This window comes from Pollachius pollachius (assembly GCF_949987615.1).
Source record: "Pollachius pollachius genome assembly, chromosome: 6".
NCBI classification, from domain to species: domain Eukaryota; kingdom Metazoa; phylum Chordata; class Actinopteri; order Gadiformes; family Gadidae; genus Pollachius; species Pollachius pollachius.
This window is the reverse complement of record NC_136939.1, coordinates 10,718,872-10,735,734: the sequence shown is the minus strand read 5'-3', so window position 1 is coordinate 10,735,734 and position 16,863 is coordinate 10,718,872. Positions and strand designations below refer to the sequence as shown.

At 41.8% G+C, this 16,863-nt stretch overlaps 1 protein-coding gene across 1 annotated transcript in view; it reads right to left on the bottom strand.

Annotated features, from left to right (window-relative positions):
• igsf9bb (immunoglobulin superfamily, member 9Bb) overlaps positions 1–16,863 on the bottom strand; it is a gene marked incomplete at both ends in the record, with an annotated part of 75,027 nt that overhangs the window by 34,695 nt on the left and 23,469 nt on the right. Inside the window, 3 exons of the mRNA XM_079737539.1 lie at positions 1,912–2,029; positions 5,420–5,571; positions 12,533–12,679. Of these exons, the coding sequence (XP_079593665.1) occupies positions 1,912–2,029; positions 5,420–5,571; positions 12,533–12,679 (417 nt within the window). The remainder of the gene's footprint in view (positions 1–1,911; positions 2,030–5,419; positions 5,572–12,532; positions 12,680–16,863) is intronic.

Genomic DNA, 16,863 nt, shown 5'->3' with positions numbered 1-16,863 from the left:
TTGCGTGTGTGTGTGTGTGTATGTCTGCAGTGCGATTTTTGTGTCAAACTCTGTCAAAAAGCGGAAAAATAAATATGCCTGTCACAAAACATTTCTTTTTGACAGAGAGAAGAAATTCAACATTGTTCACAATTATTCTGCTGCCTGAAATAAGACATTGAATCTGTTTGAAATGGAGCAGCACAGTTGTCAACAGCCACACATGTAGCCAGGCAACACAACATCATTGCACACAAACTCTGGTTGGAAAAGCACCCGCATTGTCAGTATGATAGAATAAAAGTAACTTGACTATTAATATCAGGCTAATATCGCCATGAAATATTAAGTGTTTAATGAATTATTCATCACTGAACTGTACTGCCGTTGGGAATTTAGCATGCCAAAGCAACTTAAATAATCAATGACGGGGCAAGATTAGCCCTGATCTTTGTTACTTTGGGGAATGACCCTTTTCTGTCAAAGTCCATCTGTCCTAAAGCTCAGACAAATCTGACTGTCAAGTTTAATCAATCTATTCATTCCCTCTGATTTCCTGTTTACACAGCTCCTCCCAGAATCAAACGAACAACTGAAGTTCGCTAATTATTTCCACATGTCTCTGCTCCTTTACAGTAGGAAAGGCGGGTGCCACGAAACAAGCTCAACATTGGAGACAAGAAAAGCAGCAACCTGAAAACCCTTGTTTCAGTCTTATTATCATTATTTATCTGTGCCTTCTTTAAGTAAGAAACACAACTCAAGTCACTTCCTTGAAGGCAGTTGGTCGGGGATTCAGGCTGATTTGCTTGGGGAAAAACATTAAACTCCACGAAAACACACACATTGACGGTGAAACAGATGTTGGAAATGTGATACTAATAGCTTGCTGATTGTTTGGCTCTCTGCCAAGAAAAGTTAATATATTCCTTATGAATGGAATATAAATCAGAAAATGCTTGAGATACATATTTAGCCCTGAATGTTTCAATAAATGGTCCCAGAGCTCCATTCTTTGTTTATTTCTGTTTGTGTGAATCACGATTATACCATCATAACTGTCCCTCCCGGCTTCAATAGAACATCTGTTGGTAATATGAGTCACCAAAATGACTTGTTGTGTGCAGGTATGGTCCTGGAGTTGTCATACCATAGCTAAAACCCCATGATTGGTCATGCATTCTGAAGGCTGAAGGGGATTGAAAACCACAGGGCTCCTTGTAAGGGGGGGTTTACATGGAAGATAATCTCTGTGTGCAGAGTTGTGTATGGCAAAGGTAATATGCTAACCATAATTGCCAAAAATATCTTTGAATCATATGGCAAAGTGAATATATGCTGATTATAATATACTACAAATGTGCTGTATACAATATATTATAATACGCTGAATAGATTATTGGATCTATATGCCAAAATTATTTGGTGCACATTTTTATCCAAAATTACTAACCGAACCTTACTAAACTAGAAATTGAGCTATTAAATAATCCTTACCAAACACACACTGTAGTCATAGTTTACCAGCCATGAACGACCAATAACCCGACCCTAATGTGGCTGACCTATGACCCTACCCTGGTGAAACCAACCTATGACCCTACCCTGTAAAAGATGACACCTTACTATGAACTAACTCTGGGGGTGAACGACCTATGACCCTAGCCTGATGTGAACCACCTACGACTGTTGACCCATCCAGGTACTATTTAGGAAATGGGTGGTGTGAAAGACTTATGACTCTACCCTGGTGTAAACGACCTATGACCTTACTCTGGGGGTGATGTATGACCCTAAATTGGTGAGAATGACCAATGACCTTTGACCCTACCTGGTACAAACAAGGAGATGGGTCATGTTAAGGGCCTTTGACCCTAACCTGGTGTGGACGACCTGTGGCCCTACCCCGGTGTGAAGGACCTTGAGCCATACCTTGTACGAGCAGACGTGTGGTGTGGATGACCTCTCCTTGGGGGCTGAAAGCTCGGCAGGTGTATGCCCCTCTGTCATCCCTGTGGATGGTCAGCACCGAGAGACTGCCATCAGACACCTAGGAAGACACACACACACACACACACACACACACACACACACACACACACACACACACACACACACACCACACACACACACAGACACATAGACACAGATCGATATTGTGATATGCAATTTTGGATTATCTGGTATTTTTATCATTGCAATATCATAAAACGCTATCTTTTTAAGCATAGAAATGAATATATAATATTGTGATGATACTTCAATGATTAAAGGATTAAAAGTATATAACCCTACGTGTTTGCTTATTAGATGCACAATGAAAAAGGTTAAGCAATTAGCCATTGTAAAAAAAAACGAGTTAGTACATCCTCAAACATTTTAGGATAATCCTGCGGAATTGGCCCACCTGTACTCATAAATAAAGACACTGAAAAGAGGGACACGCTACGAGATCAAAGCTCAGAGTAAGCACAGGCTGAGTGGGCTGCAGTCATCCATTAGAAATAGATGTCACATCCAGCCAAACATGGTAAATCTACTTCAGGCCCAGGCAGCAGGCAGAAACAAAACCTGGCACTGGAGATGACAGAGCAAGTGTTTTGTATCCATCGGGCCCCAGTGACAAGACAGAAAGCCATGCCTGGCTGTGTCTCTTACTGGGACCTACTGTAAAGACTGTCAGCGCACACTATCGCCTCAAAGGACCGACGCGGCGCAGAGCACGCACTCCTTTCATCCGTGTTGCTCTGCCTTGTTGCTTTGTCACCACACCACACACACATTGATAGTTGGAAGGAACGGATGTATGGTTTGAACGAAAACAAGAGGGAAAAGAAGAAGTAAAAAGGACATAAAGGAACGAAAGAAAAAGAGACAAAGAAAAAATACAATTATATTTATTAACTCCAACTAAATGCGTCCAGTCAATTGATTTCCAACTACCTTCCCTAATAAAACTATGAAATCAAGAAACGAAAAGGCACTTCCACAGCCATCGAAGCTCATATCCCTAGAGGTAAGAGTATTGTACAGTAATTATTCTGGGATAAATAAATAAATAAATAGAGAGTCAGCATTTGGTTAGACACTTTCTGACCTTTGCCAACCCGCACAATCCATCTCCTTCTGGGGGAACACAATGTCTTGTCGGTCCAAGAGAAATTATCGGATCAATGCTGGGAAGCGAGATCTAGTAGTTGAACCAGCAGCCCACTCCCCCTCCCCCCTCCGCACAGTGTGTCCCTGAGTTTGTCAGCCCTGGAGACAGGGATTATTTTACCATCACAGCTGGCGGAACAGCAAAGAACATCAAGACAATTCTAAGTCTAATTTTTATTATTATTATTTATATATCTTTTATCGGAATGATTTTAGTATTCCATTCTATTTGATTGCTTTTGTCTTACATTTCTATGATATACAACGATCATGGAGTTCAAGTTTAGCAATAAAAAAAAAGAAGCTGTGCTATCGTGTTTTGTCACAAAAATAATTGTTGAAGCGAGCCAAAGTCTGTCAAATCCTCCCAATACTTGAGGTAAAACTTCTACAAAGTACAAAATAGAGATCACCTCCCGGAAGATTTACATTTGCATACAAGTTTAGCTTTTCATCCGTCTTCATCAAAGACAGGAACATCATGTACCAGGGAGAGAAATATTGGCCGCGATTGTGGCAGATCCCTACCGTTCAACTGGAATGAAAAAGCAATACCATAAGACAGCACCAGTCCAGGGTGTTCTTGTAACTCAGCCACTCTCATGGATCCAAAAAAGAATACATATGGAAGCACCAGGGTTCATAGCACACACATTAGGCAGATTGCAGTGACATCAGCTCAAGCTCATCAGATGTCACTCCATCAGTGGGGAGTGAATGTGTTGATAGCACTGTCCACACACTACTGCTTAATGATATTTATGCATGAGATTGGAGAATATGAGGACGACAGACAATGGGTGGAGATGAGAGGAGGGGGAGAGAGAGAGTGAGAGAGTTAGAGAGAGAGAGAGAGAGAGAGAGAGAGAGAGAGAGAGAGAGAGAGAGAGAGAGAGAGAGAGAGAGAGAGAAAGAGAGAGAGAGAGAGAGAGAGCGCTATCGTCTCAAACAATGGCGAGTCAAATTTAGATGTATAACTCTTTTGGAATAAAGTCATTTGAATAATTGATCCAGGGTCTGAGAATGGCTTATATCTCGGCATGGAGCAGGCAACAGAGACAGTCGATCTAAGCATCTCTACTGTAATTCTTTTTTTTTCTACTGCTGCAATGCGCTCCTCTGTGTTTATTAATTTCCCCTACCCCCTTAATTAAAAATGGGGAAGAGCAAAACTCATAGGAGCTTGCTTTCAGCATGGTCCCTTGTGTTTCAAATGACGGGAAAACTTTAACATGTTAGAACAGTGAAGTGGGAGGGATGGAGAAGAGGGAAAATGTTTGTTCAATTCAGATCTATATTTGAAATGAATATTTAACGATACAGCCGGTACATGTAACGGAAACTCTAGTAGGGGAGCGGTTTGAGATAACGCGAGAAAGACGAACAAATGGTTTGAGAAATATTGAAAAGAGAAAAGGAATGGAAAGTTGACTTGAACGTACTGTGAGGAAAAATTATGAAAGGAAGATGGCAACGTTTTTCTTTTTTAAAAGTTACTTGTAAGGAGTGAAAAGAAGGGTCTAATGTACCCCCCCACTAGAGCTGCAGTAACTTAAGATATAAGTAAAATTCATGGTTAACATTGGAAAGTATCATGATATTTATACTATGGGATTAGGAGATACATTTTTGTTATTAAAAGCCATTTAAAAATAACCCATTTTGTCGCATTTTGTGATGCAGCATAAAACATTTTGAACAATATTTTCCATGTAGAAAAGCTACACTACATAGGGGAAAACAAACACAACAGTAATTTAAGTGACTACATGGGTAATTGATGAGGTCAATAACTAAACTGAATTCTTTAAGATGTCCTGTACTTTAGCCTTATTGGGGAGTAAAACCATGTTTTATCAGAGAAAGCATTTCCTTCCTCCCTTAGATACACACACACACAAACATGCAGCCCCCCCCCCCCCCCCCCCCCCCCCCCCCCCCCACAGACAAACACACACACAATCAAATATTCACCCTCATCCAACAGACCCACAAAAATACACATCGGCACACAATGCATCCGGCTAACAACACTTTAATCCCTGTAAATGCGGCAGCTTTAAAACACACACACATACACACACACACACACACACACACACACGAACACAGACACACACACACAGACACACACAAACACACACACACACAAACACTCAAATCCATACCATCTAAAGTCTTAGGTCACAAAGTACGGTCAAGTTCAGAACACAATAGCCCGTGAAAGGGCAGAGGTCAGCGTAGGATGGCGGTAGTAATTGGAAAGCAGCAGCTGTCCCACCTTGTACTTGGCACTGTTGACCAGCAGGTTGCCCTCGCGCAGCCAGCCCACGGAAGGCTTGGGGTTCCCAAAGGCCGTGCAGGTCAGGGTGATGCTGCCCCCTTCCTTGGCCTCCACATACTGCGGGGGCGTCTCCGTGAAGGTGGGCGGAGCTGAGGGACAGAGAGGACGCAGAAAGACAAAGAAATCAATGTGTCAAATGAATGCTTTGGGGTTTTGTGTCATGAAGCAGGATTGTGGACAAGAAAAAAAGCTACAATCTCCATCTCCGAGAGCCCATGATTAATCTATGTTGTTGATGTTGGACACTTGATATAAAACACGGATAGGAGTCTAATTTATTACCTCTGGGATTCAAATGATCATCTCTATAGCATTAGGAATAATGCTCCAACAAATTATTTCAAATCCATGTGTAAATCAACATTCAGGTATGCAGGTGTACCCCCAACATCTGTATGAGAAAAAGGTGAATATGGTTAAATACGTTAACTTGTACAACTGGATAAAGTGGAAGAATAACTCCAAGCAGCCTGTTGTCAACGATTTCTATTTTGATAATGAAAGTAAAAGCTACATATAAATATATATACTTTTATTTATAAATAGAATACTCAGTGGAAAGGTTTCAGAGGTTTCATTATTGATTTTGTTTAGCTGAAGGTAACTATTTAATTAAGCTAAGGCTAAGCGGAAAAAAACTTGAACGTAGAATATGTAATTAAATGTTCCTTCCAAGAGAGTCAGAGTCGAGAGATAATGATTTTCTATCCTGAATTGATTTGTTGTAAGGCATATTTTCTGTGAATTTGGGTGATGTCTTTATTTATCTAACTGATGCATGTTTGACTAGTCCACTAACATGGGTTTATCTGTGCCAGTAGATAATAAACCGTAAAGAAACGTTACATTATTCCTATAAATTTGTAATTTTTATGTTGCATAAAAAAAAAGGCATATTGGCTTCATTGTTATTGAATTCTGTTATACTGTAATAATTTGAAAGAGAAGAAGTAAAAACAATTTTTTTACAGAAGAATCATTTTGTGCCTTAGAATATATTGAGCCATGATAATACAGAGCTGCTACATATTGCTAACCAAATCGACATTGATGTGTTTGTTTACTTCAATCCGTTTTAGTTTCTGCACAACATCATGCCACGATGCAAACCAACATGTCGACACCACAGCGGACAAGCCCATATGGTTATGATTGTCAGAAGTTCAACAGATTTCCTCCGTGCATAATTCCAGATTTATTTTTTGGGGGGATATATATTCCCTGTATAATCACCTTAGGACCATGGCTGATCTGCTTACATGCCTAATCCCATAGCCTCTCAAATGCTATCGTGTCATTCTATCTACAGTCATAAGCCATAGACCATACTGCTAATTCAACACTCACACTGATTACGGGCCAGGGCACCACGCAGACCACAGAGATGAGGTCGGTAAAGAGATTCAAGTCTGATATGATGCCATTTATACGCTTTGATCGTCTTTTGTGTGAATAGTCCTTCCACTGAATGTGTTACCTGAATGATTTAAGGTTCGAACAGGAAGCAAGACATCACATCTCCCTGAGTTCATTTAGCGTAGTACAAGTAAAAAAATCCACAAACACAGTTTGCTGCGACTTCTCTTTCAGTGGTTGCTAGTAGTGAACAAACAGAAACCCCCAGGCTTTTACTCAGATTTTTCATCCAATGAAAATAATCCCAGTGTGTGCCGAGCGTTCTGGTGCAAACTGGCATCAGGTGGGAGCTACACGTTGATGGAAGATGACCGCCCCCCCCCCCCATCACACACACACACACACACACACACACACACACACACACACACACACACACACACACACACACACACACACACACACACACACACACACACACACACACACACACACACAACTCAATAACAGCACTCTTATAAACCTAGACATTGCCTAGAAAAGCGCTATATGATATCATCATAATCATAATCGTCAACAGTGGACCACATTTGCAGATGCTAAACAGGAAATGGAGGTGAAGCATATTGTGATCCATCCCAATTCATTAAAATCTCCAGGTGCATTGGGCAACGTCGACATACATTGTGTTTACACATCGAATCACAAGCCTTGTGATTATTTTTGAAAGCAATCCCTCGGATTCTCCCCTGACCTAATCTCATTGTGAGTGACTCCCTCTCAAGTTAGAGTCACACACGGCATCATTAAATCAAATTGCAATTGTAAGGCGACTTGAGGATGTATCGTATACAGAAAAACGTTGAAATGAAAACGAATCACCATTATGCAAGCTATAATCTTTAGAGGCAACTCACCCACAAACACATCTTTCTACCCTTTTCATGGAATCGTTATGCATTTTTCTTTCTGGTTTGTCATTTCAGTGTTGTCTTTACAATGTGAACTGTCTAATTAGGTTTGACAGCGAGCACAATCGCAATTGCACAAACATAGTCAAACCCTTCAGCATAGAGCTTTCTGCATGCTGGACGGCAAATCGTTGCTAGTACCGTAATAGGCTTTTTCGGTTTTTATTTGTAATGAGTGTTGTTTGTTTTTTGTTATGATTCAAATTTGACAGCCATGGAACATTCTGATAAATTGGAGGACGTAGAAAATTGCGGCTTGTCCCTGCATCAAATATTCATATCATTTTCAATGTTGTTTTGTTTCTGGTTCATTAAATGTCAGAGTCTTAGTCATTCAAATCGAGAATGGGGCCTTACTTTCTAAGGCCTCAAAATTACACAGAGCCAACCCATGACATCAAATAAACACGCCTCTGTTTTCCGTTTTATTATTCCGACTCATCTCTTTGTCACTCCTTTTAGCTGTCAAATCCATTTGATTCCCACGCACGAGATAGAGATCTGGGAGGATGGAGAGACGAAATTAGGCTTTCGGTTCGTCGTTACATACTCATTTAGATGACGGTAAGAAAGATCTATATACAGCAGATAAGCTTTGTGTTACATTTGCTTTTGTGCTTTTCTTCCGTTTCCTGTTAACGCACCTGAGTGTGAATAAGTATCTAACTATGCTTGTCATGCTGAATCAATTAAAGGAGGCACATCTAAGTTCTATTGAACTTTGATCCTACAAGCAGAGCATAAGACAATGCTCAATATCATTTTGAATGCAGGATGTTGTTTGATTAACCTGTATGATCCGTATTTTAATGGCGATTGTTTTTGTTCTTTACAGTACTCAGGTCATCAATAGGTTAAGTCCTATCTATGGCAACAATAGCTACTTTTACCAATATTGTGCCGCATGTGTATCATTATCCTACATTTTGACGAGTTTGATTACAACTGTTAAATGTTACCTCACTCCTTGAGTGAGTGAATGTGTGAGTGAGAGGACTGTCATGCAGATTGTAAAGCAAGAGCATAGATGGAAATATCTTCTTCTCTTTTATCCTGCATCCTGTTTGATCTTCTGTGGGACAAGGCATCCTTTTCTTTCTTCACTACAGCTAGTACCCCGTACAAGAAGTATGCATCAGCTCACCAAAAGGATGAGTTCTGTTTTTTATCTCAGTGGGGTATACAGTGGCACTAGTGTACATCCGTAATTAAGGCAACGAAAAAGCTTTTAAGTCCCAGAACAAATTATATTAAACAAAATCCATGTCCTACAGATGTATAAGGCGATCAGAATAATTTGAATACTATGAATTATGTCTTTCTAGTGCTTTTAATGAAATCATCAAGAGAATTATGAATGGAAGATGTTAACAGTTAATTGGATTATATTTGTACTCTTCATATTTTGAAACAGGGGTCTCAAAGTCGCGGCCCGGGGGCCAATTGAGGCCCGCGGGATGAAATATTGTGGCCCCCTACTTGACATCAAAGTTTAGTGTTAGTGCGGCCTGCGCGTTGTTGTCGAACGCACATTTTTGCTGAGTCACTTGCCACGCTTCTTTATCACTTGTGACAGGGTGACCAAAATTGGGACCACAGTCCCAATTTTGAGTTACATGTCCTGAGTCCCGACAAAAGCCAAAGGACGCTAAAATGTCCCGGTTTCCACCAACCACTATGAAATGTCCCCTGTTGTCAGCGATTTCATAGCCAACGTGATCTAATTATAGCCCGATCATTAACTTAGATTGGGTCAGTTGTGCTACTTTTTTTTGTGGAATACTTGATGTGGCCCAGCCTGACCCAGACTCGGCCCCCAGGTTTTAAAATAAAACTAGAAGTAGTTTGGGCCTAACAGAGGGCTCTAGTAGACTAGAGCCCCCATGTAACAAGTCGATCTAGCTCTGCCCAAGGCACTGGGGACAGACTAATACTAGATCGGCACAAAGACAACCAAACAATTACTTTCAGCTGGCTCAGTGCAGGAGACAAATAAAAATCAACTTTGAAAATAAGTAAATAATAAAGACATGAAAAAATAGAATCTTGCTCGTCGTATTCAGAGGTGATGATAATGTCCTTCACAGCATAACGGGACATTCGGGGACTCAACTCTGAGCTGTCTAATCCTATGTGGGATAAGCAGTTGCCAGTGGTCATGTATAAATCTGTTTTCTGACCGTGACGCAGAACGAGCCAGAGACCTTTTTTATCCCTTTAGAGACCCCAACCTGCAGCCAAGAGACACACACAGACAGAGACAGACAGACATACAGACAGACAGAGAAATACAGAGAGACAGACATACAGAGAAATAGAGAGAGAAAGAGAATGGGAGAGAGAGAGAGAGAGAGAGAGAGAGCGAGAGAAAGGGATAGAGACAGACAGACAGAACCAGAGAGAGGGAGTGAGAGATCATGAGAGAGAGACAAAGAGAGAGGGAGGAGACAGAGATAGAGAGCAAGAAAGAGAAAAACACAGAAAGACAGAAACACGTACATTTATATATATATATAAAGATAGATAGACAGACATATAGATAGACAGACAGAGTAAAAAGAGAGAACTAAAGAAAGGAATGCACTACAGGGAAAATCACACAGAATGAAAATGGACAACAAATGCAAAATCGAGAGGAGATCAGCAGTTCTTTGGGGTATTTTGTTCACGGCAGGTCTGTGGCTCTGCCGCATCATCCAGCGGCATGGGGATCACGGAGGTGGTTGGGTCTATTTTTAAAGCGCAGGAAAAAAGACTTAGCCCCCTGTGAGTTGTGAACCCTGCTTCCTTCACATCTCCTCTTGTCTAGGCGGGCCCTGCTCTCTGAGGGAGAACTGGGTCGGCACACAAAGTTCTGAAAGCATCTTAAAATATTTGGAAAGGAGAAAAAAGATGGTACCGTTGCGGTGCTCAAGGAGAAGCTGCCGTGTCACACTGCAACCGTGGGAACGTCTAGAATCGTGGATCGTTTGTTCATCATTTTGGGGCGGGTTATGTTACATACTCGGTGGTCGCAAAGAACACGTCGTGTTCCCTGTGAGCGCCAACTACGTGCCACAAAACTTTGTTTCATTTTTATATTTTATATTTTTGATGGCTTTTTTTTTCTAAGTGTTTGCAGCATTTGATAGCGACAGAAGTTAACCCACCCTCATGGAAGTGATGACTCGTTTGGTTCACAGAATAATATAGCATAATGTAGCATGCCCTCCCACAACTTATTCATTACAAGCTGTTTCAACGCCAATATGGGGGGGTTATATGGCTGAAATGCTGATACTCATCAGATGCGTTAAAGGATTACATACAGATTTTTTCAACCTGGACCCTATTTTGCCATGGTTTAAGTGACTAATGCGGACAACAATGTTTTTAATTGGTCCGGCATTGCGTGAGAGCGTTGCAGCCATTGCATTCGTGAAACAGGCTACAATGTTACCCTTTGGTAGCCTGGCTTACGCCAGACCTCATCTCAATTTACATTGAGATGAGGTCTGGGAACCACACATTCATTTTCTCGTATTTGAGGCGTGGTTTACAATCCCCTTTTACAAAAAGAACAGGGGTCACCATCTCTATCTTTGGCTTTTAATACAAAGAGGAGCATGTCAACATTAAACAATGTTGCCAGACACACGATGCTGACAAGTTTTCTTGCCGACAAAGAAGCCTATCCCAGGATAAAACCTTCACAGTGAATAATATTACCTAACATGTTTCCTTTAGACACATCGGGCCACACCACTATATCTAACAAAACAATCCCATCACTATATTGATGCCTCATCATGTACAGACCAAAGTTGGGAGCTGAGAGCAGGCTATCCAGTCAAACACCACTGATGGATATTACCTCATGTGCTGTGGGGCCACAAGGGGGTTGGCGTAGTCTAGTGTGTAGTTTACCATGGCAACCAGTGTACCAACCTGTGTCAGGACAACCAGACTCCCTCGATGTACTTGTCTATGTGTGCAGTGTGCGTGTGTGTTTGAAGTGGTGATATAAACCCTTCAACAGCAGGCTGAGTTGACTGTTCGTGTGAAAGTGCATACCGCCGCATATGTGGCTGGAGGCGTTCCTTGAGATGCTAAGTTCTGTGAGTGTACAGAACATTGCATCCCACTGACTGTTAGCTTATGCACATACCATAAGGGATGATTAATATGGATCTCAGAGCCCCGTTTTTTCTGGGTTATTTCTGACAGAAAATACCACAATGAGTATTTATCCACTACTAGTGGACTTGAATGTCAGTGGCCCTTAGGAAGGTTAGCAAATGGCTTCCAAAGCATATAGAGTATTTACTATGCAGTAAATACTATTAGAAACATAATGTCCTGTGGCTGTTGTGAAATACGCCAGGTAAGCACAGCAAAACATTGAAAAATGTGTGCAATGTTCAAAAACGTACTACTAATTACCCATCGTTGAGTGAACACCGAACATGACTGCACATCAGCAGCTCGGGGTGCAGTTCTAAAATAGAAGCAGTTTCGTTCCACAAAGATTCTGTTCTGAGTGTTGCTGGAAGTTGAATCTTGGAACCATTGGCTGGTGTGAGAACAGGGTGCATTTGGTCTTCATTTTTAAAACACACCACGATTACTTGCACACCTTTTGGTTTTTCATTGACCGTTTATTAGTCACATATGTTTCCAGACACCTCGTATATATTCAGACACTGCATATGACAAGGCGGGGTGCTGGGTGCTGGGTACTTACCGTTGACGGTCAGATGCACCCAGCTGCCATTGTTGAAGGTGTCATAATGCTGCTCGAGCATCAGCACCTTGCACTCGTACCAGCCCTGGTCGTCGGAGCGCACATTCTCTATCCGCAGGGAAGACTTGCCCTGCAGACTGGCTCGGCCTGCCGCGAGAGAGAGAAAGTTGGGGAGGGGGGGAGAGAGAGAGTGGGGGTGAGAGAGTGGGGTTGAGAGAGAGCGAGTTGGGTTGAGAGAAAGAGTTAGAGAGGGAGTGGGGGTGAGAGAGAGAGAGAGAGAGAGAGAGAGTGGGGGTGAGAGAGGAAGGAAGAGAGAGGGAGTGAAGGAGGTTGAATGGATAGATAGAATCAAAGGAAGGAAAGGAAAGGAAAAGGAAGTCGAAAAATCATTTGAAGAAAGAGAGAGAAATTGTGAGAAAAAGAAGAGACAGGGAGAGGAGGGGGATGGAGAGAGAGAGGCACAACAATTAATCAATAAATCTATAATTTTTGGAACACATTCACAAATGTAAAATTACTCTCACCATCTGGACAAGGTATGTAGCGCAAAACCTGTGTGTAACTTGGACGACGACAAAGAGGTTTAGGTTTAACTCCCCCTCAACCCGAACAGAGCTGTGTACTTGAGGATGAAGTTTGTTCAAAACCCTGGGTGACACATTGCTGACAACGCAAGGGAAAAGGATTTGCACCCAAAAGTTCTGCACTAAAATTGGATTTTTTTTTTGTGGGGCATGGAGAATGGGGATTGCATGTTTCTACCAATAGATTGCTGATATGTTTCGCGAACAGCAGCTGTTAGTTAACATGAGATGAAATATTCGCTGACATTAGCATGACATATTAATAAGGCAACACATTTTAATTAGTTCTCGATAAGATTCTTCATCAAAAAGTTAGCATTCGTCAGGCAATAAGGCGATCTCCCTTTAAATCGCTCGGAGAGAATTATTAAGTAATAAGAACGGCTCAGGATATTGCAGAGAAAATAAATGACACCCCTCCACAACAAAACCTGCCACTCAAGCCCTGCCTGCCACATCGTGCTGTCCCCTACCATGAGTGATGTCTTCCATTTAGACCTGTGCCAAGGAAGGTCATTATTTCCTGTGAGGTGGTACAACAGTGACCAGCACAACAACATCACAGAGCCCATCGGGGTCACCTTCCATCGAGAGGGATCAATATTTTGAAATTGACTAGGACTACAGGAATTAAGGAGTAGCATTTTCCAAAGCATAAGGTGCTGTTGCCCCCGGGGCAATCTGCCACCTGGATTGTAGCAGATGGTTTCTGGCAATATGGACGAGACAAAAGGCTTTCTGGCAGCAAACACCCGCTCAACGATAAAACGTTGGCATTATCAAAGCCTGAATATCCCTTATTAATCCTTCTATCCTCTCCACTTAGGGAATAGTCCTGATTTATCTAAACCCCTTGCATACTACTTTAGGTAAATAAAACTGTTATGTGTAAACATGGGTGCAATAAAATGTCACTCCAGAACCCATGAGAACAATATAACTGTTTATAACACACAAATCTTGATTGGCTGTCAGGTGGTTAATTGGTTAATGGGTTCCTCCTGAACTCCTGGGGTTTCCGGTTCGAACCCTACAGGGTCGGACTATAACAATAGTTATTATAAGGGGTGCCGTGGAAGGTGCCAGTTGAAGGTGAGTGCACTATAGGTAAATGCAGTGGCGGGTGGATTGTAGTAGAATCGCAATGTAAAATACGCCTGGACTGATGTAGTGGAAAACCCTACTCTCAAAGAAATGAAGGGCTTCCGTCGTATCATTCTGTCATAACATTGTGCGGCCGAGGTACAGCGAGCAGTGGAGGACCAAGTGTGCAGTGGAAATGAGGTCTCAAGGCTTCAAAATCTTTCGACATTGTGATTCAACTTGCTGAGTAACGTCACGTTCAAGCTATTATTTATTTGTCTGTTTGTGCACGTTGCATAACAACAAATAGATTGTAGCTGTGATAAAAAGAAAAAGATAAAAATATAATTATGCTCTTTAATTATCTACATTGGGAGCCTCTATTGATGTTTGAGCATTGATTCCCACCCAAAACTTCCATTGTCTTCATTCTACTTATATTACTTATTATCATTATACTTATATATTATGCTGTTGTTTAGGAATTCATTCTGCAATGTGTATAAAGCACCACAATGTGATGTATACATTGGACCTGCAGAAAGGGAAACCACAACCATTATATGCGCTCTAAGTAGTCAGTACAAGTCAGTACTAGTCAGTACAAAACTAATGCCTGGTATAGAATAGCAAAGCCACGAAAAGTTTTCTCAGTTAAAAAAGAACGCTCAGGAACAGACAATTTCAGACACCGGGGAAGGTTGTCAGCAAGCATCCCCGGTAAATGAGAACAGGGTGAAATAGTGTGGCAAAGTATTCAGTCGTACAGTTCAACGAGAAAAATGAACACATGGAGATGCCATTTCATCAGGTATTTGAAAGGACCAATTTGATCCTTTATTTTGTGTACCATCCCACTCTGTGGATCAGAGACGACATCCCACACTGCTATTAAGCCCGGAAGAGCAATTTCTCATTTCAACTTTTAAATACACATAATGGAGCAGCAACGTTGACTTTCAGACACATTTTAATGCTCCAGGGATTCCCTCCCCCCTACACACACTCCCACACACACTTTCTTTCGGGGGGGACTAGATGATAAACTGTCTACTGTCAAACCGCAAGGCCCATAGACACTAACAAGAATGTATTCACTGGCCCAAGAGGAAAGTCTTGGATTAGACCATGTAGGGACCTGCATAGGCCACACTTGAGGTCTGAACGCAGGTTGTGAGTCTGGATGCACATAATAAAGCTCTCACAGGGGATCTCCTGCACAAGGACAGTGTCATCTGCCGGTACTGGCCGCTATATTCTAACCCATATCCAAGGGGACAGGAATGTTGTCAAATAGGAAATACTGGGAATTTTTACTACTGAGAAATGACTAAAATAAAATGATGGTAATGATGATACAATATGCAACACAACCCTGCATGGACAAAGTTAATGAACAGCATATTTCATATTCAGATGCAAGGTTGCTAAATTAAGCTTGGGCAGATTTATGTTTTTTTTATTTCTTATTCGCGAACCAATGTTTGACGCAGCTCTTTCTAGATGGCAAATGCCCATTCAGTTGAAATATTTATTTTCTCTCCGCTCACGCATGGCCTTTTCTTTCTGTGGTTCACTGTCTTTTCCGAGGAGCCGGATATAACTACCCCCTAGCTTCATCTGATAGTGTTTAACTTTGCTCTGTTTGTTTCAACAGTTTCAAAGGAAGTAGCAACTCAATCCTACGTGGAGGGTAGCGACAGCCCAGGGAGGTAGATAACCCACAGCCAGCAGGACGTTCTTCACTCAGCTAATTAAGGAACAAGTCCAGCTGTTTGTCCACTAAAAAAAATCGATTCAGTCAGCTTTCACGTCTGCGCATCTCTTCCATCAACTCCCCGTTGTCCCCCAATTACAGCACTTTGACAGACGCCCACTCTTCATGATTGACACAAACGAAGATGTCATGGCAAGAGTGGCCCAGGATGCAGGAGGATTGAAAGGGGTGTCAAGGTGCTTTAAGTGCTTTGAGTGCTGACACTGTATCTATTTATTAGTGATGATGTTTCACTAAAGCATTGCTAAGTACAATTCTTCTTTGTGTCATTTGTGTGCAACAGTATTTACAAGCAAATAGAATGCACTGCAACGTCTATGGTTGAAATGTATTAAGACATGTGAGACAATATACAACTCCATAGACCACAAGCGCACGTTAAAAACCTAGTGAGAAATGCAGTACAAGGGCCCACTGAATGGTTAAAACATTTCTAAAATAACTGACTACAGCAGTCTGACGGGGTGGCCGGACAAAACTCGATATGGCACACTTTTTGAGAGGGAGTGACCGATATGCGAGTCCTGAGGGGAGGTGTCTGTAATAGTGGTGCAGGGTGTGTTGTGTCTGAGGCTAATGTGTGACCCTTTAACCCCTTTCCATCTAATGTGAACGCCGCTGAGTGATTCTTGCTCCAGTCCAATGAGTTTCTACTCATGCGGATGATCTTGTTGTGAGGGGGGTTGAGGTGGATGTTGCTCATGGAACCAAACCAGGCGGTTGTGCTCAATGTGACGGCGGACGGATAAAAGATCTGTTGAATGCAGTGTGTTCTCAATCATGTTTCGCTTCAGATAAAGAACCGTCTTTTTGGGGCAGGTTAGGTTCGGCTCTATGCCTGGAACCAATTTTATAATGAAATGATAATCCTTGAAGGTTAGACAGAA